This window comes from Solea senegalensis, linkage group LG19 (assembly GCF_019176455.1).
Source record: "Solea senegalensis isolate Sse05_10M linkage group LG19, IFAPA_SoseM_1, whole genome shotgun sequence".
NCBI classification, from domain to species: domain Eukaryota; kingdom Metazoa; phylum Chordata; class Actinopteri; order Pleuronectiformes; family Soleidae; genus Solea; species Solea senegalensis.
This window is the reverse complement of record NC_058038.1, coordinates 20,925,300-20,952,466: the sequence shown is the minus strand read 5'-3', so window position 1 is coordinate 20,952,466 and position 27,167 is coordinate 20,925,300. Positions and strand designations below refer to the sequence as shown.

The 27,167-nt window shown below is 44.2% G+C and overlaps 2 protein-coding genes and 1 long non-coding RNA gene across 5 annotated transcripts; 2 read left to right on the top strand and 1 right to left on the bottom strand.

Annotated features, from left to right (window-relative positions):
• Window positions 1–407: 407 nt before the first annotated feature.
• Window positions 408–4,165, bottom strand: samd14 (sterile alpha motif domain containing 14). The gene is made up of 9 exons (XM_044050807.1): window positions 4,119–4,165; window positions 3,915–4,031; window positions 3,641–3,827; window positions 2,401–2,476; window positions 2,243–2,311; window positions 1,920–2,034; window positions 1,492–1,587; window positions 749–907; window positions 408–682 (listed from the first exon to the last, which is right to left on the bottom strand). The coding sequence occupies exons 2-9, from the start codon at window positions 3,987–3,989 to the stop codon at window positions 548–550; spliced, it is 912 nt and encodes a 303-aa protein (XP_043906742.1). The 5' UTR covers window positions 3,990–4,031; window positions 4,119–4,165; the 3' UTR covers window positions 408–547.
• Window positions 4,166–5,352: 1,187 nt separating this feature from the next.
• Window positions 5,353–22,518, top strand: LOC122785147 (rho GTPase-activating protein 12-like). Of its 3 annotated transcripts, XM_044050802.1 has the most exons (22): window positions 5,353–5,445; window positions 9,488–9,583; window positions 9,657–10,594; window positions 11,100–11,309; window positions 13,050–13,229; window positions 13,584–13,739; window positions 13,894–13,962; window positions 14,036–14,119; window positions 14,179–14,274; window positions 15,176–15,256; window positions 15,377–15,442; window positions 16,052–16,119; window positions 16,226–16,313; window positions 17,009–17,110; window positions 17,394–17,492; window positions 17,567–17,639; window positions 17,777–17,875; window positions 17,945–18,043; window positions 18,445–18,522; window positions 18,761–18,895; window positions 19,063–19,168; window positions 21,517–22,518. In XM_044050802.1, exons 2-22 carry the CDS (start codon window positions 9,553–9,555, stop codon window positions 21,692–21,694), a joined length of 3,036 nt encoding a protein of 1,011 aa, XP_043906737.1. In that variant the 5' UTR covers window positions 5,353–5,445; window positions 9,488–9,552; the 3' UTR covers window positions 21,695–22,518. The 3 variants fall into 3 exon arrangements, with proteins under 3 accessions (XP_043906737.1, XP_043906738.1, XP_043906739.1); XM_044050803.1 differs by lacking the exon at window positions 15,377–15,442; XM_044050804.1 differs by lacking the exon at window positions 13,050–13,229 and having other exon boundaries at window positions 5,354–5,445.
• Window positions 20,234–21,509, top strand: LOC122785154. The gene is made up of 3 exons (XR_006362264.1): window positions 20,234–20,248; window positions 20,557–20,616; window positions 21,371–21,509. It is a non-coding gene; the product is annotated as an uncharacterized LOC122785154 (long non-coding RNA).
• Window positions 22,519–27,167: the final 4,649 nt, after the last annotated feature.

The following is a 27,167-nucleotide window of genomic DNA, read 5'->3' as shown; positions in this document are numbered from 1 at the left end:
ATATGTACATATGTATGTACATATACATACATATAACATATGTACATATGTTATATGTATGTATATGTATTTTTATATATGTACATATACATACATATGTACATATGTTATATCTATGTAGATGTTATATTTATTTTTATATATGTATATTCATCACATTTACGACTTCATTTTGTCATTGTGTGATTAAAATAAGTCAAATGTTATGTGTGTGTGTGTGATCATTTTCATTTTTGAACACGTGACCTGCAGCTGGTCATGTGACCTGGTGTTCAGAGACGTGTTTTTCATTGTTGACGGACGAGTTTGACCACATTCCTGCTGTGCGTGTGTGCGTGTGCGTGTGCGTGTGTGTGTGTGTGTGTCTGAAGGACAAAACAACAGTCAGATGAATATTCATGACTTAGTTGATTTAAAAACACTTTTGCTGCAGTTTATTGGAACTGCATAAATAAAGATGATGATGATGATGATGATGAAGTTTGTCCCTGCGTGGCTTCCGTACAAAACTCTCTGTTTGTCCTGTGTCTCCCTCTGGTGGTGACAGTTAGTTCTTGCGCTGCTCCTGCTCTCTTCTTCGTTGTTTCTCTGCAGCTTTTCTCTCCTTTGCTGCCACCATGTGGAAGTCTTTGATGCGACGCTTCAGCGCGCTGCGGTCTGACGAGCTGACCACGCCCAGAGCCTGCGGACACGAGGACGCGTCACACAGAGACAGACGAGCGTGCTCACACATCGTGGTCATCCTCACCTTCAGCTGTCTGCCGTCCAGCTGCAGCAGCTGCTCCCCGTCCACGTCTCTGGCTCTGAACTCTGACACGTACTGATCCATGTCCAGGCCTCGCAGCCACTCACACACCTGCTGAGTCGACCACGCCCACACGCCACCACCGCAGTACTCATCACCGGGCTGAAGAGGGCGACACATTGCTATGTGACTGATGACATTACATTACATTACATTACATTACATGTCATTTAGCAGACGCTTTTATCCAAAAGTGCATTTAAACATTTGGGTACAAACAAGAGCTAGAAGTAAGTAAGAGCTTCAAGTAGATCAAACTATGAAGTGCTAGTCATAAGTGCGATGTACAAGGTTTTTTTTGTTTGTTTTTTTGTTGTCGTCTTAGTCGAGGTAGAGTCGGAAGAGATGTGTTTTTAGTCGGCGTCGGAAGATGTGGAGGCTTTCAGCTGTCCGGATGTCGATGGGGAGCGAGGACAGTGAACAGTCTGGAGTTCTGCGAGTGTCTCTGTGATCCTCTCAGTGAGGGGGCAGCAAGAGCGGAGTGGGCGGGCTGGGGTGCAGGTTTTGATCATGTCCTGGATGTAGGCTGGACCGGATCCGTTTGTAGCATGGAACGCAAGCACTAGAGTCTTGAAGCGGATGCGAGCAGCTACAGGAAGCCAGTGAAGGGAGCGGAGGAGGGGTGTAGTGTGTGACATCATAGCTGTGTGTGTGTGTGTGTGTGTGTGTGTGTGTGTGTGCATTACCTCATCAGACGACTGAGACAGTGTGTGGTACGGGTGGGAGGATCTGGAGGAGGCGGAGTCAACAGTAGGAGAGACGTCTTCACTGAGAGACGACTCCTACACACACACAAGTACCATTAAACTGTGTGTGTGTGTGTGTGTGTGTGGGTATTACTAATGTTGTGGGGACCTAAAACTGTTTACACAGTCACATTATGGGGACTTGTCTTCCTTGTGGGAAAAAAAAATCAAGTCCCCACAATGTAAATGACTACATTTTAAGGTGAAGATATGTTTTAAGGTTAGGTTGAGGTTAGGATTAGGATTAGGCCAGTAGTAATTGTAGTTAAGGTTAGAGTAAGTCTCCAGGAAATTAATGTAAGTCAATGCAATGTCCCCTCAAGTCATGAATGTCCAACGTGTGTGTGTGTGTGTGTGTGTGCGTGTACCTGTGACTGAGACCTGCGGGGGGAGGAGGGGGGGGACGGTGTCCCCCGTCCTTCAGAAAACCAGGAGAACGAGACAAACGAGCCAGATGATCGAGACGGACTCTGAGACAGATCCCTGAGGTCAGAGGTCAATGAGAAATCATTTATAAATGCTTTGGGTTAGGTCAGGTCAGGTGAGGTCAGGGTCAGAACTTCAGGTCAGGTCAGATCAGGTCAGGACTTCAGGTCGATGGGGAGATCAGGTCAGATCAGGTCAGGTCAGGTCAGGTCAGGTTCACACATTTAGTTTTAATCAACCTCTGGAGGTCAAAGTTCAAACTCACCTGCTGCCAACAGAGAGTCTGGATTTGTCTTTATCTTTTCTCCTGATGTAGGAACGTCTGAGTGTGACCCTGACACACACACACACACACACACACACAGTCATGAAGAAACATTCATTGTGTATACGTGTGTGTGTGTGTGTGTGTGTGTGTCTCACCCCAGGTCCAGGAAGCGTCTCTTAGTCTTTTTGTCAAAGACGATGGTTGGACTGTCGGAGTCACCTGATACCAACACTGACACACACACACAGAGTGGATATGTGTGAAGCAAGCAAACAACACAGTTACAACACAACAAATGAGTGTGTCTGCAGGGGGGTATTCCATCAACGTAGCTAAGCCTGTCATTTTTACATGCTGTATTTGTGCTACTTCTGTATTTTGTCCCACATGCTGTATGTTGAATTGTTGTTTTCATTTTATTTGATGTAAAGCACTTTGAATCACCTTGTGCTAAAATGTGCTATATAAAGTTGCCTTGCCTACATTTTTGATAATAATAGGCTACATTTAATCAAAGTATTTTACATGACTCATCACATTTATCATACAATTGATGGTAGATTATTACATGAAGAAATGCAATGTTGGTTATCATTCTATAGGAATTAATCATATGACAGATCTATTGATTATTTATCTAGAATCATTTTAGCAAATCAAGCAATTCAATGGAGACGAGGACCCCTATTACAGTAAGTGAATGCAGGTGACAGCAAATCAATCATCTATCTCCTATCAATCGGAGGCCCTAACCCTTGTTACATCAAAACAATGATGATCTCTTTAAATTTCCTTTTATTATATTTTTTGCTAATTAGTTTAATTTTGTATTTATTTGTGTCTTGTTTTTTTATTATATTTTATTTGGGTGATAATGTTCTTTAATGTACTTAATATTATATAATATATAATATATAATTATTAGTCTAAATAATTTCTTGAATACATTTTATTATATAGTTTATGTTTTACATATTATGTTATCATTCCATGACAGTTGTGTGTGTCTCTGTTTCTGTCTATTGGACATTCTTTGATCATAGATGGTGCTAAGCTTCACTTTTAGCCTGCTACAGACCAGGTTTGCCCGGCAGCATAAGTTACCATGGTTACTTGGCTGGCATTCACATTAGCCACCTTGGTGGAACAGGGTTGAGGCTCAGATTGATGGAACGGAAACCTGAGCCACAGTTATGGCTTAGCCATGGTTGAGGCTTAGCCAGAGTCATAGTTTCCATGGTTACTGAGTTGGGGCTAATCTCAGCCTCTTTGATGGAACCGAACTCTCACTCATATTAGCCAGACTTGGCCATTTAAGCTTGGCTTTGCCTTTAGCCTGCTTGATGGAATACCCCCCAGGTGTGCGTGTACAGGTGTGTGTCTACAGGTGTGTACCTTCACTGTCGGGCCTCCTGTTCCTCCTCAGGTACACAGGTGATCCATCAGAGGAGGGACAGGACTTGGATGACGAGCTGCCTGGTGTCACCAAAACCTCCTGGGACGTGGCATTGGTCAGCTGGTGGTACCGCCCTCGTGGGGGCGGAGCCAATGAGGTGCCTCCATCCTCTGGAGACCGACGCACCTGAGGAGTTCATGCAAAGATTTTTCATTGGTCTCAGTAACGTGGTCTCCGTTCTTGGAGCCTGTGCCAAGCTCTGATTGGTCTCACCAGTGAAGTATCAAAGGAGAAGGCGGGGCTTCGAGCTGACAGCAGTGAATCAGGCGTGGGGGCAGAACCTCGCATGGCTAGGTGAAGAGGTGAGTGGGTGGAGAGTAAGGAAGTGTCCTGAAAAAACAAACAAGACGACAAATACAAACATGAATGTTGTTACTGTGATGATGTCATCAAACAGGAAGTAAAATCTGCACCTTCCTGTCAAGGCTGTCGTCACCCTCAGTCGAGCTCAGGCTGTCACGGAAACGGGACCTTGAGGGGCGGTGCCTGCGGGCTTTGACGGACAGCTGAGCACGTTCTTTCTGGATACTGTTGTCCAACAACTCTGTCTCTGGGACCGCCTCATCTAACACACACACACAGACACACACACACGTGTCACATACGTTAAATGTGTGAATTATGACAGATTTCAGATTATAATCTATAATCTAAACCTGCTTTTAAAGAATGCCTGATTTTTAGCAACCAACAACTTCCTGTTTATACCTTTTTTGGTCAAATTGTGTATTGTGTTCATGTGGAAGCAGCCTGTGTGTGTGTGTGTGTCTGTGTGTGTGTGTGTGTGTGTGTGTGTGTGTGTGTGTGTGTGTGTGTGTGTGTGTGTGTGTGTGTGTCTGTGTGTGTGTGTGTGTGTGTGTGTGTGTGTGTGTGTCTGTGTCTGTGTGTGTGTGAGACTCACCAAAACGTTGTCCGTGTCCATGGTGACGTGACTCAGCTGAAAGTTTAGAAGTTTAAATAATGACCAGGCCACACCCACACTGAGTCAAGTATGGTGTCTCACGAGGATCAGAGAGACACACACACACACACACAAAACTGCAGAGTCAGAGTAGCACAAGTAAAGATGGAGGACAGAGACGGGGCTGAAAGATGATGATCAAGGAAAAAAAACACACAGACGCACACACACACACAGACACGCACACACACGCACACACGCACACACACACACACAGAGACTCACCTCTCCTCCACTGTAACCCTGTGAGTCTTCTTCCTCTTCCACTTCCTCGTCTTCTTCAGCTGAGGCTGCAGAGACTGAGCTGCTTGACAGGGGCGGGCTATAAAAGAGACAGCAACACAAAATATTATCCTCCTTTTTGTCTGGATCCTCATTGGTCAGCATCTGTTACCATGGTGAATTAACAAATTAATAACACTGATTATCATCCAACCTTAAACCTGAAGTTAACTGGATAATAACTGGAGTTTAAGCTTGAAGTTAACTGGATAATAACCAGAGTTAAAATAAGACATTTTCATTCAAATGAATGAAACATGTTGAGAAGGTTTGCAGGCGGTCACTAGGGGGCGCTGTAGGTTTGCTTGTGTCTTCTAACAGGATGTAAAGAGGGAGGGGGAGGATGAGTAGGCGGGGCCAGAGGGAGGGAGAGAGAGAGAGAGAGAGAGAGAGAGAGCAGGAACCTGTTTGAGTGATTTGGACTTGCCCCTTCAGGATCAGAGGAGTAACAAACAGCAGGATGAAGGTTGGACACGACTTTAAGTTTAACTTTAACTACAGGTAAACAAACTAACTTTATTAACTTTTTATTCTAACTACCAAGAAAATTCAACTTTGCTGAGTTTGTGAAACCTTTGGACTCTGATTATAGTGTGTGTGTGTGTGTGTGTGTGTGTCTCTGTGTGTGTGTCTGTTCAAAGTTTGACATAAATCGTGTGTTTCTTTGTTGTACAGTTCATAGGCTGACGCAGGTCATGTGATCACATTATAAACACGCACCTGTGTGTTTCCTGTAAACATGACCAGATTACATAATTTTACAGGCTCAATCAGATTAGATTAGGACATGGGAATAATCATAATACATTAGAGTACAAGATAATTGGATTATGTTAAATGATCACAGTGTGTTCACAGAGACAATCCCATCACAGAAATAATCAGATTACATCACAGCACAGGAATAATCCCATTACATTGGATTGCAAGAATAAACAGATTATATTGTACTGATTACCAGGTTACATCTGTCCCACACTTGAGGATTTTTAAATCTGACCACAGATGAGAGATTAGAGCGGAACCACACACATGCTGTTGATTTCACTTCACAATATAAACACTAACTGTGCTTAATCAGTCGCTGTTGTGTGTGTGGTGTTACATCTGCTAACACCTGCTAACAACTGCTAACTCCTGCTAACATCTGCTAATACAGGTTAACATCTGCTGGCACCTGCTAACACCTGCTAATACATGTTAAAATCTGCTAACATCTGCAACTGCAGGGGAGGGGCTAAAGTGCAGGGGAGGGGCTGAGATAAGTGCCAGGACAGAAGATGCTCCTTGAAGTGCTGGGTCTTCAAGAGCTTCTTCAAGACAGACAGGGACGTCCCTGTTCTGGTAGCGCTCGGTAGATCATTCCACCAGCATCTGGATTGTTTTGTGCGGGGTGTTGGCACCGCCAGACCATAATCCTTTGATGAACTGAGTCATCGAGGGGTAACATAAGCCGTTAGGAGAGCATTTAAGTCGGTGGGAGCAAACCCATGAAGCACTTTGTAGACTAGCATCAGGGATTTGAATTTAAGGGAAGCCAGAGGGGCTCAATGAGCAGAGGGGGAACATGAAGATCAGGCACGCCATCACGTTCTGGACCATCTGTTAGCAGTAGTAGCAGTAGTCAAGTTAACATCTGTTAATACATGCTAATACATGCTAACATCTGCTAACACGTGTGTTGTGTGAAAAATTAAAGTGAAAGATTTGATGAAGTTTTCAACACACACACGCACACACACACACGCACACACAGAACAATAACAGGAGGCTTGTTCTGTTTACAAAGGGAAGTGTCTGCTCTTCCTGGCTGCTCTAAGCCCCACCCACAGGGCCATGATGTCACAGTGTGTGTGAGTGTGTGTGTGTTTCCTGTCATTGTAAAGGAACCATTTTTGGATGTACTTTTGTGTTTATCTGCTCCTCACAACTTTAAAGGGCTTTTTCAGGTTAAAGGTCAGGGTTCGTCATTTAGTTGTGATGGTTTGAGTTAGAGTAAAGGGTAAGAGAGTGTGTGTGTGTGTGTGTGTGTGCTTACTAACAATGCTGTACCTGGCCCAGGTGTGTGTGTGTGTGTGTGAGTGAGTGAGAGAGACTCTGGAATTCCGCTTCTCCCTCTCCCCCCTCCCCCATCTGCTTGTCTGGGTCTCTAAGCCACACCCACACCAGTATCACACACACACTCACGTTGGACATTCATGACTTGAGGGGACATTGCATTGACTTACATTCATTTCCTGGAGACTTACTCTAACCATAACCACAATTACTACTGGCCTAATCCTAACTCTAACCCTAACCTTCCCCTAACCCTAACCTCAACCTAACCTTAAAACATATCTTCACCTTAAAATGTAATCATTTACATTGTGGGGACTTGATTTTTGTCCCCATAATGTGACTGTGTAAACAGGTTTAGGTCCCCACAACATTAGTAATACCTGCACACCCACACACATATCTACAACAAAGTGTGTGAAAGAGTAACTGGAGCTGTCAATCATCAAACCAAGATCACAGGTTTGTGTCAGGACACGCCCATCGACCAATGAGGAGAGTCAAAGGATATAAAGGAAAAGTTCACCAAGCTGACATCATCATCTCAGAAGCCAATCAGGACCTTTCTCCATGTGTGAGAGCTGGGTGTGGTCAGTCAGTCAGAAATAACCACGTCTCAAACATGACCACACCCATAGACACTCACAGGAATGTGTGTGTGTGTACATGTTGTTGCCTGTCTCTGTTCATTACAGTCAAAGTTCAGTGGTTGTTGTTCTTTTAGTTCATGTATGAACATGAACTATCACACACTTTATTCACAGAGAACACACACACATATGGAAGTGAACAAGTGCTACACAACGGCTCCTCTGCACACAGACACACACTGACACACACACAGTACATATTCTCTGAGTTTTCAGGTTCTCTGAGTTTTCAGGTTCTCCAGGTTCCCTGGGTTCTCTGAGTTTTCAGGTTCTCCAGGTCCTCTGGGTTCTCTGTTTTAGGTTCTCCAGGTTCTCTGAGTTTTTAGGTTCTCCAGGTTCTCCAGGTTCTCTGAGTTTTCAGGTTCTCCAGGTTCCTCTCTGAACAGGAGGTTACTGAGTTTTCCAGTTCTCTGAGTTTTATGGGTTCTCTGAGTTTTCAGGTTCTCCAGGTTCCCTGGGTTCTCTGAGTTTTCAGGTTCTCCAGGTTCCCTGGGTTCTCTTTTCAGGTTCTCCAGGTCCTCTGGGTTCTCTGAGTTTTAGGTTCTCCAGGTTCTCTGGGTTCTCTGAGTTTCAGGTTCTCCATGTCCCTCTGAGTTTTCAGGTTCTCTGGCCTCTGAGTTTTAGTTCTCCAGGTTCTCTGAGTTTTCAGGTTCTCTGAGTTTTCAGGTTTTCTGGGTTCTCTGAGGTTCTCCAGGTTCTCTGAGTTTTCAGGTTCTCTGAGTTTTCGGGTTATCCATGTTCTCTGAGTTTTCAGGTTCTCCAGGTTCTCCGGGTACTCTGAGTTTTCAGGTTCTCCGGGTTCTCTGAGTTTTCAGGTTCTCTGGGTTCTCTGAGTTTTCAGGTTCTCCGGGTTCTCCTGGAGAACCAAAAACATGCAGATGTTAATTGTTGACTCTTATATGAGAGTGGCCGTTAGTTTGACCTGTGAGGTTCTAACACCGGGATCACCACAGTGTTGCCAACTTGGCGACTTTGTCGCTAAATCTGATGACTTTACAACGCCTCCTAGCGGCTTTTTTTGTCAAAAGCGACTAGCGACAAATCTAGTGACTTTTTCTGGTGTTATTGGAGACTTTTGTGGTGTTTGCAGACTCTCATGTGAAAGCACGTATCACTCTGCAGTTACTGTGCTCAACAAGCAGCTGGTGCTGCCGGGATCCCCTCCCAAAGCACTCGCAGGCGGTCAATCTCACAGTAGCGTCCACAGCAGTCCCAGCCTGCGGTCAGAGCAGAGAGGAGACCCTCACCACTCCGCGTCCAGGCTGCTAATGAATCGCGCATGCACATGCCCTCCTCCGCTGTACTGTGTCACGGCGCACATGCGGTTATATCAGGCAAATTGTCAATTATGCAAATTGTGCGATGACATCATTTAGCGACTTCTAGTGACTTTTAGGACAGCCAACAGTGACTGTCATTACTGAGGAGTTGGCAACAGTGGATCACCAACCTGCTTGAGAGCGAGAGCTACCTCCTGAAGGCTAGAGGATTATATGGAGGGCGACCACATTCATTTGTGTTTACTCCTCATGATTATCGCTAATATTTGACTGATCTTATGAATACATGGTGAGGTGAAGTGAAGTGAGCCCGTGGGCACCATGTCGGTGACCACTGGTCTAATAGGTTGTGACCCCGCCTTTCACCCCATGTGACCCTCGTGGAGCGTAAAGTGGGAGACAGTGAATGAATGAATCCTTCAGTTAACTTGTTTCCAATCTTGACTGGCGTTAAAATCACGTTAAATGTTTAATGTCATTGTTTTTTTGTGGAAATAGAAAAAGGTCACATGATAAGAAATGATGACATAATACAACATGTTTTTTTCTGAATAGCTCTGACCTTTGACCCTTGGACTTCAGAATCAGGGGTGTGGTCTGAGGAACCAAGGGTCATCACTATGGCAACAGCATCCCCCCTGCTCAACAGTGGTGAGTCCTTTACCGAGTATTAGTCGATACAATAGTAGGCTAGTTAATGTTAATTTGGAGCTGTTATTTTTAGGTTTGGGTCTGGTCCTGGTGGAGTTCCAGTATGAGTACCAGGGTCGGGATGGAGTGCTCGTTTCTATCAAACCCAATGAGCGCTATGTTCTGCTAGCTAAGACCAATGACCACTGGTGGCAGGTCCGGAGAGACTGCAGCTCCAAGCCCTTCTACATACCTGCCAAGTATGTTAAGGAACTGCCATCAGACTTCCCCTCTCCCCTGGACTTTGCTGATCCACCCAGTCCTGAACCAGTACTGGTTCCTGTGGCAGCTCCAGTTCCTGTCCCTGTGCCCATTCCTGTTCCAAAGACTCTGGAGGAGCCCAGTGGGAACAGAACCAAACCAGGGGATGAGGTGACCATAAGGCTCAGACCTGATGTCTCTACCGGCTACCGGAAGACTGAGAACCGCATGTCAACATTCGGTGTCCCACTTGACTTGAATGACCTGCCGGTGACCACCAGTCCCCCTGCTCCTCCTGTAGAGACCGGAACCTTAACAGAGACCGACAGCAGCATGAGCAAAAAGCAGCCCCCCCTGCTGGGATGTCTGGAGGAGCACGGGGACTCTGGAAAATCTCGACTCCCAAATTTTAGCCCAGCAGAACCCACCTCCGTTCCCCGGGCCCAGACCCAGCCCATTCCTGTGGAGACACCAGTGGTCCCTGTCAATGCTTTAGTCTCCCCCAGTAATGATACCCACAGCACAACTGCAGGTACCCATGTCAAACAGGAGTCTCCCATACAGCAAGAGGAGGAGCAGGAGGAGGAGCAAGATGAGGAGGAGCAGCAGGAGAGCAGTGAGGAAGAGGAGGAGGAGCAAGATTCACTGAAGGATTCAAACCATATCTATGAGTCCATTCAGGACCTGAACCTGGACCTGGAGTCTCTGGTCAGAGGAAGAGAGAATTCTGGAGGACCACCTGACACTGCACCGGCTCCACCCCCCTCTCAGGTCAGGTGATTTTGTTTTGTTGGGGGGCGGGGCTACTGTTCAGTAACCTGACACGTGTGAGTGGTGTGTGTGAGAGAGAACTGGTCTGACAGGTTTGAGTCATGTATCAGCTGTGTGTGTGTGTGTGTGTTTTCTAGTCTTGATGACACACAGTTTACACATTCACCCATTCACACTCGTTCACACTCACAAGTCTCATGACTCCAGTCTTATTGTTTACATGTAGGAGTAATCAGACTATGACGTGTTAGTCTGACTAAGACTAGCTGGATTTTAGTGGGACTAACGTGTTTACATTAAGAAATGTGAATTATTTTCTTGGTCTTAGACTAAAATCTGGCTTTTAACATGAACATAAGGGAACACTGACCTTCCGTTTGGAAGACAACATGCCCTACCACTGAACCACAGCCAGAGCAGAGGAGGAGCACTTCCTGTCCAACAGGAAACTGTTAACGTCATGTTACCCCAGAATAACACTGACTCTCTCTCTCTCTCTCTGTAGGATGACGGCTCACTCGGCCCTAACTTGGCCATCTATGCTAACATCACTCTGAAGAAATCCTCTCTCCCTCTCATCTCTGACCACGCCCCCATACCACCACCCCCAATGGTACCTGCCCCCTCTACTCCAGGCTGCACCCCATCTTCCACTGTCTCCTCCCCTGGCATGATAAGCCCCACCTCCCTCCTCAGCCCAAAAGATGAGTGGCAGGTAAGGTGACCTCTGACCTCTGATCAATGAGGCAGAAGTACTATATCAGTCAAATTAAAGGGATTGTTTCCAATTTCATGACGTGTGCTGTGGGCGCCCCCTGCTGACAATCACACAGAGGCTCACTCTCAGTGAACAAAACCCCTAACCCTAACCCATTACCTCCGACAAACGTCGCTGCCAAACTATAAATACGTCAGATCTTCATACACAAACCACATGTTTGAATTCTAAAAGACTAATTTCTTGCCTCAAATGATGTTAAAACTTTGTTCCAGGACACAGAAAAATATTTATTTCAGATTTATATTTCTATTATCTGCTGCTATGCTCCGCCGAAATATATTCTGGGATACATGGCCATCCCAAGTACGCTTAAGTCACCTCCGATGCATACTTGATAAAAATGGGCGGAGTGAGAACACTTCCGGGTTTGAGAACCGTCCTTGCTGTTCGCTTACTAGAGAATTGGAACAGCACTTGGACTGAGGCTGATGACGTTTTCACAAGTACGGGAGTACGCAAGTACGCAAGTACGCACAAGAATGAATATTGACAAACGGCCTTTGTCTCTGCTTAGATGGGTCTTCTTCTTCTAATATTTTGCTGCCCTCCACAGGTAGACGTGTTTTAGCTGTGTCTCACGAGTCAAGGTTGCGTCGTCTTCGTGTCACGTCATTCGTATCCTTCACCTGGACACAAGGATACATATGTGTATCCTTGTATCGTTCATGGACAACCCTATCCCAGAATTCTTTTTGTTCCAGCGTCAGAACAACAAAGTTAACAACTATAAATCTGTTGTATCATATTTATTTAGAAGAAGAAGGAAATGCGTGTAGGACACAGTATTGACTGCTGGGACACAGCTCTTTTTTTAAATTACGCTCTCAAACTTAAATACATAGAAGGGTAAAAGTTTTAATGACTAGCAGAGTGGGAGGAGCAAGAAAATAGGGAGTCAGCCAATCCAATGCAGAGTGGGGCGTGTCTGAAAGTGGAACCTCCCTCACTGACTGAGGCTGTGTGAAATTTGTTGGTTGGTCACATGTGGCCCATGGGCCTAGAGTTTAAATAGTTGAGTGATGAATATTTAATGTCATGTGATCTGAGCTCTTCAGATGACATGACTGGAGAAGCTCTTAGTCACTGTTTCCATGACAACTGTTGCTTAGTGACAGATGACAGAATGTTTTTAAATAAACATTCACAGTAAAGTCACAGTAGAGTCATAGTAGAGACTCTATCATGACTCTATTGTGACTCTGTAATGACTCTATTGTGACTCTATTATTACTCTTTTGTGACTCTATATTGACTCTATTGTGGCTCTATTATTGCTTTGTTGTGACTCTATAATAACTCTATTGTGACTCTATTATTGCTTTGTTGTGACTCTATAATGACTCTATTGTGGCTCTATTATTACTCTTTTGTGACTCTATATTGACTCTATTGTGACTCTATTATATTGACTCTATTGTGACTCTATTATTGCTTTGTTGTGACTCTATAATAACTCTATTGTTACTCTATTATTACTCTTTTGTGACTCTATAATGACTACTGTGACTCTATTAGTACTATATTGTGACTCTATTATTACTCTATTGTGGCTCTATTGTGACTTTATTGTGACTCTATAATGACTCTATTGTGACTCTAGTGTGACTCTAGTGTGACCCTAGTGGGACTCTATAATGACTCTATTATGACTGCTCTGACTCTAATGTTGCTCAGGAGTACACTGACCAGGAAAGTGGGCAGGTCTTTTATTACCACCCTCTTACTGGACAGACCACCTGGTCAGATCCCCACAGCCCCTCCCCCCTGCCTGCTGGAGACATGGACCAGTCCAGTGTGAGAGAGGAGGGTCAGCTGACCTCCCCCTTACCTCAGCTATCCCCTGACTCCTCCCAGGTACAACAACTGACAAATCACTTACTCAGTTACAGCAAATACAACCTTCTGCTCATGAGTACACAATCAGTGACAGCTCACCTGAAACTAATGCTGAAGCTAACCACACAGCTGTTTACATGACCCGAGTGTTGATGATAATTTGCTTTGATGTTGTACAGTATGTAATCCCTATATAATCTCCATGTAATCTCCAAATAATCTCCATGTAATCTTCATTTAGTCTTCATGTTCACGCTGAACTGAGCTGATGACTTAGACAGGACTGGAATACTTCAGTAGAACAGTACTGCAGTGGTAATGTAGTACTGCAGTCCTGCAGTGGTGTACAGTAAGTGTCCTCTCTGGTGTCAGGACTCCTGTGTTTGGGAGCAGCTGATGGACGACGTCTCTGGGAGGTTTTATTACTTCAACCCCACAACAGGAGCCACATCCTGGACCGCACCAGAGCCACTATCCCCCTCCTCCACTGGATCTCCAACCAGCAGGAGGCAGCACTTCCATAGCCCGGTACGTCAATAAAGATCATACAGATCAATAAAGCTGATCAAGTGGATTATTCTCTTTATATACTGACATCGTTACATTTTAATAGATGAGGTTGTTTTGATAAAGTTATTGATCATTTTCAATAATCACTCACTAATCACTGTTTGATTGACAGCCTCCACTGCCAGAGGAAGATTATCCGGTCACAGACTATCCTAAAGATGACGACGCTGTATTTACATCGGTACACACACACACACACACACACACACACACACAATTAAACTTTTTAATTAAAACTTTTTTTTTTTACCCAGAATCCTCAGCAGCCTGTGGCTCTGATCCCCAGAGCTCAGCTGGACCTGAAAGATGGAAACAGCTCCCACTGGAGGCTGCCAGAGGTAATGACACAGTTGATCAGTTATACTTTATCAATACACTCATTGATTTCTTTTCTCAGATCCCACATGTGCCCCAGAGGAGGATGGGAAATGGAGTTTCTGAGGACTCAATGAGTCTGCAAGTCAGGAACTGGAGACATAGTGTGGCTGAAGACGTGAGTGGAACTGATAATCTGTGTGAATGAGATAATTACATTACATTACATGTCATTTAGCAGACGCTTTTATCCAAAGCGATTTACAAGGGAATTGAGTACAACCTGCCAGGGGTGAAGTTGCAACCATCAAGTCTTTGCACACATGGGCTTAACCACAGGCGGTCTTAACCACTGAGCCACTCCACCCCTGTGTGAATGAGATTCACGATAATCTGTGTGAATGAGATGATAATCTGTGTAATGAGATTCATGATAGTCTGTGTGAATGAGATGATAATCTGTGTGAATGAGATAATAATCTGTGTGAATGAGATGATAATCTGTGTAATTAGATAATCTGTGTGAATTAGATGGTAATCTGTGTGAAAGAGATTTATGATAATCTTTGAATTAGATGTAATCTGTGTGAATGAGATTAATGGTAATATGTGTGAATGAGATTCATGATAATATGTGAGAATTAGATGGTAATCTGTGTGAATGAGATGATAATCTGTATGAATGAGATTCGTGATAATCTGTATGAATGAGATTCGTGATAATCTGTATGAATTAGATGGTAATCATTAAGAATTAGATGGTAATCTTTAAGAATTAGATGGTAATCTGTGTGAATGAGATGGTAATCTGTGTGAATGAGATTCATAATCTGTGTGAATGAGATTCATGGTAATCTGTGTGAATGAGATTCATGGTAATCTGTGTGAATGAGATTCATGGTAATCTGTGTGAATGAGATTCATGATAATATGTGAGAATGAGATGATAATATGTGAGAATGAGATGGTAATCTGTGTGAATGAGATGATAATCTTTGAGAATTAGATGGTGATCTGTGTGAATGAGATGATAGTTGTTCAAATAACTCAAGCCCAACATGAATTTGTTTATGTTGCAGACATTTGGCCCCACCCACAGGAGGAATGTCTCTGACATCACTGATGTGTCCAATAGGAGACTGTCCCCTGACAGTCCACAGGTAGACACACCCACCTCACACTCAGATCACATCTGTTACAGTGTGATACTATTATTCATCCATTCATCCCTTCTTTCATTCATCGCACTTTGTGATGTCACCATGTTCTTCCTCATTAAGTTTTCTGACAGACACAGACTGAAGAGGAATCTGTCCAATCGCAGCACAGACTCTCATCAGCTGCATGTAGGTCGTAGGTCGTGGCCTCTGAATGGCTCGTGGGTTTGCTCAGTGTGTGTTGCGTTGCTTTGCATGCTGACAGTGCCACCTGCTGTCTCCTCTGCACATAACCTTACAGTAGCTGTAGGCCTGTGGGGGGCAGTGTCACAACTAACTCTTATTAACTTTTGTGATGTATTGGTTGGGTTCCACCAGTGGTTCTGCCGGTGGTTCTGTGGTTCTATGGTTTTGCCAGCGGTTCTATTGTTCTGCCGGTGGTCTGTGGTTCTACTGGTGGTTTTGTGGTTCTATGGTTCTGCCAGTGGTTATATGGTTCCGTTGGTGGTCTGTGGTTCTGCTGGTGATTATGTGGTTCTATGGTTCTGCCGATGGTTCTGTGGTTGTAACGTTCGGCTGGTGGTTCTGTGGTTCCACTGGTGATTCTGTGGTTCTATTGTTCTGCCGGTGGTTCTGTGGTTCTGCTGGTGTCAGAGTGTCTACACAAGGTTCTGTAAATTAACTTCTTCTTTTTCTCTCTGAGGAGGTTTTATCGTCTCTAAAGGTTCTTTCACAAAGTTCCTCATGTGATCACTGGTTAACTCTCTGTTTGTCTCTCTGTCTGTTTGTCTCACACAGGGCCACCTGCTGGAGAAAGCAGGAATCATCAATAAGACCAAAGTAGCTGATAATGGCAAAAAGATCAGGTGAGGAGCAGAGCTGTGTGTGTGTGTGTGTGTGTGTGTGTGTGTGTGTAAGAGAGACATCATCAGTGTAACTGTGTGTGTGTGTGTGTGTGTGTGTGTTGAACAGGAAGAACTGGAGTCAGTCCTGGACCGTCCTTCATGGAGGGATTCTGACTTTTCATAAAGACCCAAAGTCTGCTCCAACAGGAACTGCTGTGAGACACACACACACACACACACACAATGCAATGTGCAATGTGCAATGTACTTGCTTACTTGGGAAGTATATACTTGAGAAGTAAGCTGGGAGTACATACTTGCCAAGTACGGGAGTACACAAGTATGTGGCTGTTTCTCAATACTCAAGTAAGCAAGTATGTATGTATTATTCTGCTGTTTGAACGGTGGCTGGTGCCAAGTGCTTAAGCCTCATTACCGCCACCCACAGTGTTGATAAATGAACATATGAAATACTTTTAATAAATGCATATAAATTGTTATTATTTTCAGATTTTAAATATTTAACTTCATTTATTAATTTATTTCTATTCAAATATACAATACAAATAATACAATGTGGAAAATAGATATATTACAGCATTGTAGAGTAGTATGTATATATATATATATATATATATATATATATAAATATACATATACATATATACAGATACAATGATCGCGCGACTGTAATATAAATGCACAGTGAGCGCCGAGCGTCCGCAGAGGCAGAGCTTGTCACCTCTGACAAACGTTGCCAAACTATAAATACGTCAGATCTTAATACATAAACCACATGTTTGAATTCTAAATGACTAATTTCTCGCCTCAAATTATGTTAAAACTTCTGTTCTGGGACATTGAGAAACGGCCTGTGACTTCCTGTGTGACCGTGACTTCCTGTGTGCAGGGTAAAGCCTCTCAGATTGTTCCAGAGTTCACTGTAGACCTGAGAGGTTCGTCCATCTGCTGGGCATCCAGAGACAAGTCCTCCAAAAAGAACGTGCTTGAGGTACTGCTCTGTTACCGTGGTTACAGCGATGGTTTGAAATGTGACACTTTTGTCCCGGTGTGTGTGTCAGGGTGAGTCAGGTGAACGTGAGTTCACCTGTGGGTTTTAGAACTGTATAAAAAGGTTTTTCTCTTTTAAGAACATTTATAGTGAGTATTTGTGTTGTTTTGTGCGTCTTTGTCATGTTTGTGTTGTTTTAATGTTGATTTCATGTGAGGACGATGTACGTACAGAACTGTGTTGTTTTAAATGTGCTTTATAAATAAAGTTTGTTTGTTTACAGATGAAAACTCGTCACGGCTGTGAGTTCTTGATGCAGTACGACACTGAGAGCATCATCAGTGACTGGTTCAAAGTGATACAGGATGCAATCAAGCAGCTGGTTAGTGACATCACCATCATCATCATCATCATCATCATCAGTGTGTAAACAGACTAACAAATGAACTGTTTCAGGAACAGGATCACCTGACAGAGGACGAGGATGAGACCGCATCAGACCGAGAGGACAAAGACCAGAGGAGGACACGTGAGTTCATCAGCTCATCAAATGATTGTATCACTTTAATCATAGAAGTCTTTATCGCTGTTTTTCTGCTATAACAGCAGGGGGCAGCAGGGGTGATGTGTTGTTTGTAAATAATGTGGTGATGTCACTGGTTTCAGCTGCAGACTCTGAGCAGAGACGAGTGAGGACCAAACTCAGACGCTTCCTCCAGAGACGGCCGACGCTGCAGAGCGTCAAAGAGAAAGGTTACATCAGAGGTGAGTCGCCAGCAGTCAGCTGATCACATGATCACATGATTCAACACTGACACGCCTCCCTCTGTCCAGATAATGTGTTCGGCTGTCACCTGGATACACTGTGTCACCGAGAGAACTCCACAGTCCCTAAATTCGTGGACAAGTGTGTGAGAGTGGTGGAGAGGAGAGGTACACACACACACACACACACACACACACGTTCGACATTCATGACTTGAGGGGACATTGCATTGACACATTTACATTGCATTTAACCACAATTACTACTGGCCTAAACCTAATCCTAATCCTAACCCTTACTCTAACCTTAAAACATATCTTCACGTTAGAATGTAGTCATTTACATTATGGGGACTTGATTTTTGTCCCCACAAGGAAGACAAGTCCCAATAATGTGACTGTGTAAACAAGTATACTGTAGGTCCCCACAACATTAGTAATACCTGGACACACACACACAAACACAAGTATATATATGTATATACGCATATATATATATATATATATATATACTTCTATAAGTCAATACAAATAATCATGTGTGTTTGTGTGTGTGTGTACTCATTCAGGTCTGGATGTTGATGGGATCTACAGAGTGAGTGGAAATCTAGCTGTGATCCAGAAACTACGACATAAAGCTGATCATGGTAACACACACACACACACACACACACACACACACACACACACTGGTGTCATCTCTTGTCCAGAAAGTAATGAAAATGTGAGTTCTCTTGAACGTCCTTTCAATGGTTTGTATGTTAGTTAGATGGTTGTCGTGAACAGGCCCTCAGGTGCCGCCCACAATCTCACAGTGATGTCTTCCAACAGTGAATGAATATGTGTTGTCAGTGGTGTGTGTGTGTCTGTGTGTGTCGTCCTCAGAGGATCAGCTGGACCTGGATGACGGACAGTGGCAGGACATTCATGTGATCACCGGAGCTCTGAAGCTGTTCCTGAGAGAACTTCCTGAACCGCTGTTTCCTTTCAGCTGTTTCCACAAGTTCATCGCTGCCATTCGTCAGTGCATGCAACACACAGACACACACACACACAGACACACACAGACACAGACACACAAACAAACAAAGACAAGTGATGCTTGACAGATGTTAAATATGTGCAGGTGTTAGTGTGTGTGTTGTCCTATCATCCTGTTGGCCTCACATCTGTGTGTTTCCCTGCAGAACTCCCAGACTACAACCTGAGAGTCTCTTATATGCAAGACCTGGTTCAGTCTCTGCCTTTGCCAAACCACGACACCATGGAGCTGCTGTTCAAACACCTGCGCAGGTGAGCTCACACCTTACCATATCCTCGTCACACTGTCCACACTCTGTGTCCTTACTAAGGTTACTGACACCTGACCATGTCCTCGTTACACTGTCCACGCTCTGTCCTTACTAAGGTTACTGACACCTGACCATGTCCTTGTCACACTGTCCAGGACGGTTACTAAGGTCACTAACGTCTGCAGGACGGTTACTAAGGTCACTAACGTCTGCAGGACGGTTACTATAGTCACTAACGTCTGCAGGGCGGTTACTAAGGTCACTAACGTCTGCAGGGCGGTTACTAACATCACTAACGCCTGCAGGGCGGTTACTGGTGGACGCTGCATTACTAAAGTCACTAACGCCTGCAGGGCGTTACTAAAGTCACTAACGCCTGCAGCGCCTACGGTTACTATAGTCACTAACGCCTGCAGGGCGTTAAGTCACGGACGCCTGCAGGGCGTTACTATAGTCACTAACATCTGCAGGACGGTTACTAAGGTCACTAACGCCTGCAGGGCGGTTAGGTCACGGACGCCTGCAGGGCGTTACTAAAGTCACTAACGCCTGCAGGGCGTTACTAAAGTCACTAACGCCTGCAGGACGTTACTATAATCACTAACGCCTGCAGGGCGGTTACATCACGGACGCCTGCAGGCGGTTACTAGTCACTAACGCCTGCAGGGCGTTACTAAGGTCACGGACGCCTGCAGGGCGGTTACTAAGGTCACTAACGCCTGCAGGGCGGGTCACTAACGCCTGCAGGCGGTTACTAGGTCACTAACGCCTGCAGGGCGTTACTAAGGTCAGACGCCTGCAGGGCGTTACTAAAGTCACTAACGCCTGCAGGGCGTTACTAAGGTCACTAACATCTGCAGGGCGCACTAAGGTCACTAACGCCTGCAGGGCGTTACTAAAGTCACTAACGCCTGCAGGACGGTTACTAAAGTCACTAACGTCTGCAGGACGGTTACTAAGGTCACTAACGTCTGCAGGGCGGTTACTAAAGTCACTAACGTCTGCAGGACTGTTACTAAGGTCACTGGACGCCTGCAGGGCGGTTACTAAGGTCACTGACGCCTGCAGGACGGTTACTAAAGTCACTAACGCCTGGCCTGTTACTAAGGTCACTAACGCCTGCAGGCGGTTACGGTCACTACTAACGCCTGCAGGGCGTTACTAAGGTCACTAACGCCTGCAGGGCGTTAAAGGTAACGCCTGCAGGACGGTTACTAAGGTCACTAACGCCTCTAAGGTCACTAACGCCTGCAAGGTCACTAACGCCTGCAAGTCAGAAGCTGCTGCTAAAGTCACTAACTGCAACGCACTAACGCCTGGGCGTTACTAAGTCACTGACGCCTGCAGGACGGTTACTAAAGTCACTAACGCCTGCAGGGCGTTACTAAGGTCACTAACGCCTGCAGGGCGGTTACTAAGGTCACTAACGTCTGCAGGGCGGTTACTAAGGTCACTAACGCCTGCAGGCCGGTTACTAAGGTCACTAACGCCTGCAGGGCGGTTACTAAGGTCACTGACGCCTGCAGGACTGTTACTAAGGTCACTAACGCCTGCAGGGCGGACTAAAGTCACTAACGCCTGCAGGCGGTTACTAAAGTCACTAACGCCTGCAGGACGGTTACAAAGGTCACTAACGCCTGCAGGGCGGTTAAAGTCACAACGCCGGGCGTTACTAAGGTCACTCACGCCTGCAGGGTTACTAAGGTCACTAACGCCTGCAGGGCGTTACTAAGGTCACTAACGCCTGCAGGGCGTTACTAAGGTAACTAACGCCTGCAGGGCGTTACTAAGGTCACTAACGCCTGCAGGGCGTTACTAAAGTCACTAACGCCTGCAGGGCGGTTACGTCACCACGCCTGCAGGACGGTTACTAAGGTCACTAACGCCTGCAGGGCGGTTACTAAGGTCACTAACGCCTGCAGGGCGGTTACTATGTCACTAACGCCTGCAGGACGGTTACTAAAGTCACTAACGCCTGCAGGGCGTTACTAAGGTCACTAACGCCTGCAGGGCGTTACGTCACTAACGCCTGCAGGGCGTTACTAAGGTCACTAACGCCTGCAGGACGGTTACTAAGGTCACTAACGCCTGCAGGACGGTTACTAAGGTCACTAAACGCCTCACTCTGCAGGGCCTAAGGTCACTAAGCAGGACGTTACTAAAGTCACTAACGCCTGCATAACGCCTGCAGGGCGTTACTAAGGTCACTAACGTCTGCAGGACGGTTACTAAGGTCACTAACGTCTGCAGGACGGTTACTAAGGTCACTAACGTCTGCAGGACAGTTACTAAAGTCACTAACGTCTGCAGGACGGTTACTAAGGTTACCCATTCTTTCTCTCTCCGCAGGGTGATCGAACACAAGGACTCAAACCGAATGTCATTTCAGAGCGTCGCCATTGTATTTGGACCAACGTTACTCCGCCCACAGACCGAGTCACCGAACATGACGATCCACATGGTTTTTCAGAGCCAGATCGTCGAGCTCATACTCAATGAGTATCACAAAATCTTCTCCCAGAGGTAAAAGAAGCTCCTGATTGTGCAGAACTGTATGGAACCATCCTGGGAGAGAAAATGGTTTCTGTACCGAAACACCAAACAGAACCAGAGTGAAGGCTGGGCTGGTTCTGAAATGAGCTTCACAAAAAAACAAACCTAGTCTTAGTCCGACAACTTTCAGGTTCTTGTGGAAAATGATAGATCTGTACGTTCATCAGGATTCTGACCACGAATGAGAGTTTTGGACCTGTTTGTCACATGATTACCTGTACTTCTTTACCACTGGGATGGGCTGAGCAGAACTGACCCACCAGAACTGACCCACCAGAACTGAACCGGACACTTTGATCAGACCAAAGGTCACCTAAAGATCTCTTGTTCCAAATGCTTCTAAATGGTCTATGGACGTCTACAGATTGATCAGAATCGGAGATTCCGGATCCATCCAGACTAAATCCAAATCTGACTCTGTATCTTTGAAGCAGAAGAGTTCATAAGTCTGGACTGAACTTATCTATTATTTAGCATCCACTTCAGAACCTTAAGGTCTGGGTTTACCAGACCTAGTCAGGACATGGTGATCTGTAGGTGATGATGTTAAGTCAAGTCCTCAGAGGCTCTGAAGCTCCTGGAATAAGAACCAGAACCTGAAGCAGGACCTTGATGTTCAGGTCCTGGTCTGTGATTGGCTGGAGGTGTCACAGTTTTATATGAGACGATTGAAATATTCCATTCTAAAAGTTTGAATTATCATTTGATGATGAGGGCGTTAATCTGACGCTCACTGTGATCACATTCACAATTCTCTGTACATGTGACTTTGAATAAATGAACCACTTTCTCAGTGTTCACCCTTTCACATGACCTTTCACCTGTATGACTGCACACATATGTACACACGTGGTGAGTGTGCGTTCATTATTAATGTTGGATTATGTGTAAACACACACACGCACGCACACACACACACACAGTGTTTGGATCTAGATTATAGATTTCATTTGCAGCAGCAGCTCTGTTATTGCAGAGCCCCGCCACCAGGTGGCAGCCGTGTGTTGAAGCAACATCCATCACAGAGACCCACGCGGAAAGCATGTTAATTCCTGCAGAAAAATCCGGGTTCTGAACCCCGAGTTCATGACTTCATGACCACTTGCTGCAAAGACACGCGTGCTGACCACTGCACCGCCGTGTGGCCTTGAATAAAACACATTATACAAAAATAAGAAAGGAGTCATTTTATACAGCGAAGCCACAATGTATAGAACACAGAGGGGGAGGAGCCTAGTGTTGATCATGTGACCCAGCAGCAACCCTCGTGTCGTTTCAGAAAACAAACAAACGCAGTTTCAACTGTGATGAGGCGTTCGCGTACCCCAGTGCGCATGCGCGCTCCGGCAGCCTGTTGTCATGGAAACACTGTTGCGTGTGGCGAGCGAGCAGACAAAACAGCGCTGAAGAGATTTGAGCAGCACGAGCGAGGAGCGGAAACACGAATCCTGGTAAGAGACTCACCTGTACCTAAGCTAGCGTTAGCCCGCGAGTTAGCGTTTGATCTTTGACGATTGATGACGTCACCCGGTGAACTGCGTTGAATGAATGCCTTTCAGTTTTAAACATTCAACAGTGAGAGTCGACACAGGAGGGTGATTCAGTATTATTTACGCTGATGGATTTATCAGATTCAAAGAATTCACCTGTAAACTCACATGTAAATTCACCTCTAAACTCACATGTAAATTCACCTGTAAACTCACATGTAAATTCACCTCTAAACTCACATGTAAATTCACCTCTAAACTCACGTGTACATTCAGCTGTAAACGCATATGTAAATTCACCTGTAAACTCACATGTAAATTCACTTCTAAACTCACCTGTAAACTTGCATGTAAATTCACCTCTAAACTCACCAGTAAATTCACCTCTAAACTCACATGTAAACTCACATGTAATTTCACCTCTAAACTTACCTGTAAATTCACCTGTAAACTCACCTGTAAATTCACCTAAACTCACCTCTAAACTCACATGTAAATTCACCTGTAAACTCACTCATGTAATTTCACTAAACTTACCTGTAAACTCACATGTAAACTCACCTGTAAACTCTAAACATGCTAAACTCACATGTAAACTCACCTGTACCCTAAACTAAACTAACATGTAAATTCACCTCTAAACTCACAACTAAACACCTGTAATTCACCCTAAAATTCACCTGTAAACTCACCTGTAAATTCACCTCACCTCTGTAAATTCACCTCTAACCTCACATGTAAATTCACCTGTAAACTCACCTGTAAATTCACCTGTCTAAACTCAATTCTGTAAACTCACATGTAAATTCACCTCTAAACTCACCTGTAAAATCACCTCTAAACTCACAAATTCTCTAAACTCACCTGTAAATTCACCTCTAAACTCACCTCTAAATTCACTGTAAACTCACCCTACCCTGTGTAAATTCACTGGTAAACTCACATGTAAATTCACATGTAAACTCACATGTAACCCCAAACTCACATGTAAACTCACCCTGTAAATTCACCTGTAAACTCACATGCTGTAAACTCACATGTAAACTCACCTGTAAACTCACATGTAAACTCACCTGAAAACTCACATGTAAACTCACCTGTAAATTCACATGTAAATTCACTTCTAAACTCACCTGTAAACTTGCATGTAAATTCACCTCTAAACTCACCAGTAAATTCACCTCTAAACTCACATAAACTCACAAAACATGTAAACACCTCTAAACTTAATGTAAATTCACCTGTAAACTCACCTGTAACCTCTAAACTCACATGTAAACACTTCTAAACCACCTAACTCACTGTACTTACCTGTAAACTCACCATGTAAACTCACCTGTAAACTCACATGTAAACTCACCTCACCTGTAAACCTGTAAACTCACTGTAACTCACCTGTAAACTCTCAAACATGTAAACTCACCTGTAAATTCACCTGTAAACTCACACTCACATGTAAACTCACATGTAAACTCACATGTAAATTACCTGTAAACTCACATGTAAACTCACCTGTAAATTCACCTAAACTCACATGTAAACTCACCTGTAAAACATGTCACCTGTAAACTCACATGTAAATTCACCTGTAAACTCACATGTAAACTCACCTGTAAATTCACCTGTAAACTCACATGTAAACGCACCTGTAAATTCTCACGTAAACTCACCTGTAAACAGTGTTGGGGAGTAATGACCATCTCTCCCTCACTGCCAACATTGCTGCAACAGCTCGATCTTGCAGATACATGTTGCACAACATCAGTTCTGGTCCAGGCTCTTGTCATCTCACGCTTGGACTACTGCGACTCCCTCCTGGTTGGTCTCCCTGCGTGTGCCATACGACCTCTGCAACTCCAGACTCTAGTGCTTGCATTCCATGCTACAAACGGATCCGGTCCAGCCTACACCCAGGACATGATCAAAACCTACACCCCAGCTCGCCCACTCTCTGCATCGGCAGGGTTAGGGTTAGGCATAGGCAAACCGGCTCGCTGCCCCCTCACTGAGAGGATCGCAGAGGCATTCACAGAACTCGATACTGTTCACTGTCCTCGCTCCCAAATGGTGGAACAAATTCCCCATCGACATCCGGACAGCAGAAAGTCTCCACATCTTCTGCCGCCGACAAAAAACACATTTCTTCCGACTCTACCTCGACTAAGACGACGACAAAAAAAAAAATGGATAAAAGCGTCTGCTAAATGACATGTAATGTAATGTAATGTATTACAGTACATGTAATGATGTTACATAATTAATTTGTGTACGTAATGTACAATTACGTAAATGTACGCAGTTGTAATCCGTTATATTACTGGGAGAAAATGTGTCGTTTTATTACAGTTTTGCTTTTGGAAATTTCCATGATTACAATTTTAGTTACATTTTAAAAATCGCCGCAAAAGCTCGGATTTATAAATAGTTTTTTTCATATCAACATCCTCCTTCTAAAGCGGCACTTGTGATTGGCTCTCTCTGATCATGTGACTCAGTCGACTTGTTAACGGTATGACAGTCCGCAGCAACAATGTCAGAGACCAGACAGAAGATAACAAACATTTTAGTACACGTGGAACCTGAGGACACATCTGAAGCTATGCCGCCTACTGGCCTGTAGCTGTAACTGCACTTACATACAATAACATGGGTTCAATGATGATGACAAAGCTTTAGTTTCTGATCATTTCTGATGCAACAACATTGGACAATGAAGTCACATGTAACCAAACCATTTGTTTCAAACATTAGATCGTTTTTCCAAATATGACCTCGAAGCGCCACCTTGTGGTGCAATCTTTATGTTTATGTGAGAGTTGAAAAGGTTCCACTTTTGAACACTTTCATCTTCATAATATATTTAAAGTGTATAACATTAATAACATGGATCACTTATCTGGGTTGTCATATAAATAATAATAATAATACATCACACTTATATAGCGCTGTTGTCTAAATTGTTCACATTTGTCATCAGGTCGACAAACACGTGTTATTATTTATTTACGTTCCATCATGTTTTGTTATTTGTGTAAAGAACAAATCTGTGGTTTATTCCAAAATAATGATCCATGTTTTAGTTTTTTTTCTTTTTTGAACATTCTTTATTTAAAATTGTGCATATAAAAAAACAACATCAGAGAAAAAAAACAAAAATGAAGAACAATTAGTGGCTCAGAAAACATACGAACCTAGTCAAGATCTACTACACAATTGGACATCCTATATAAATTAAACTCCGAATAGCCCCCCAGCCCACCCAGAAGACCCACACAAAAACAGACACAGCTTCTTACAACAAGCCACTACCAGTTCATCTGTCTGGCCATACAAAGTGGGAAATGGCAGGGGCCCACAAAACCAAAAACATGTCCATTTTCACCTGGAGTTTTACAGTTGTCTTCTCCATTAAATAAACTTTCTTTAGCCCCACCTCGCCATTGTTGAAGGGTGGCAGGTAGGGGCCTGAGCCAGGACAGGGTTAATGATCTATGGTTTTAAATGAAGAAAAGTCATCAAATGTAATGAATTATATTACTTTAACAAAGTCCTTGAAATAGTTACACTACTATTACATTTTCAACAGGGTAACTTGTAATTATAACCAACTACATTTCCAAATACTATTAGTATTAATTTTCTCTTTATGGGTGAATTTATCGTTGTTATTTATTTCAGTTCATTTGACTCCGCCCACTTCTTTCCTGTGTGATGTCATCAGGTGATGGCCTCATCACAGCGTGATGTCATTGACTTCTCAGCACTGGAGCGTGAGCTACAGGCAGCAGTTGAGTGTGAACGCACGTATGAGCGAGAGAATAATGCCAAACTGAGAGCCGTCAGCCAGAGAGTCGCCTCCTACAGGGAGTTCAGGTAATTTCAGGTGCCTGGAATATTCTCCTGGAACTCCTGCAACGATTCCTGGAATGTCTTAAATGCGTTTAGTGGAATTATGTT

Coding starts and splice junctions, on each gene's coding strand:
- LOC122785147 (XM_044050802.1), top strand. CDS start 9,553: ATGGCAACAGCATCCCCCCTGCTCAACAGTG. Junction 10,595..11,099: donor CGGCTCCACCCCCCTCTCAG/GTCAGGTGATTT, acceptor CTCTCTCTGTAG/GATGACGGCTCACTCGGCCC. Junction 17,876..17,944: donor AGAGAAAGGTTACATCAGAG/GTGAGTCGCCAG, acceptor CCCTCTGTCCAG/ATAATGTGTTCGGCTGTCAC.
- samd14 (XM_044050807.1), bottom strand. CDS start 3,989: ATGCGAGGTTCTGCCCCCACGCCTGATTCACTGCTGTCAGCTCGAAGC. Junction 2,477..3,640: donor CAGGAGGCCCGACAGTGAAG/GTACACACCTGT, acceptor TGTGTGTGTCAG/TGTTGGTATCAGGTGACTCC. Junction 2,312..2,400: donor AGACGCTTCCTGGACCTGGG/GTGAGACACACA, acceptor TGTGTGTGTCAG/GGTCACACTCAGACGTTCCT.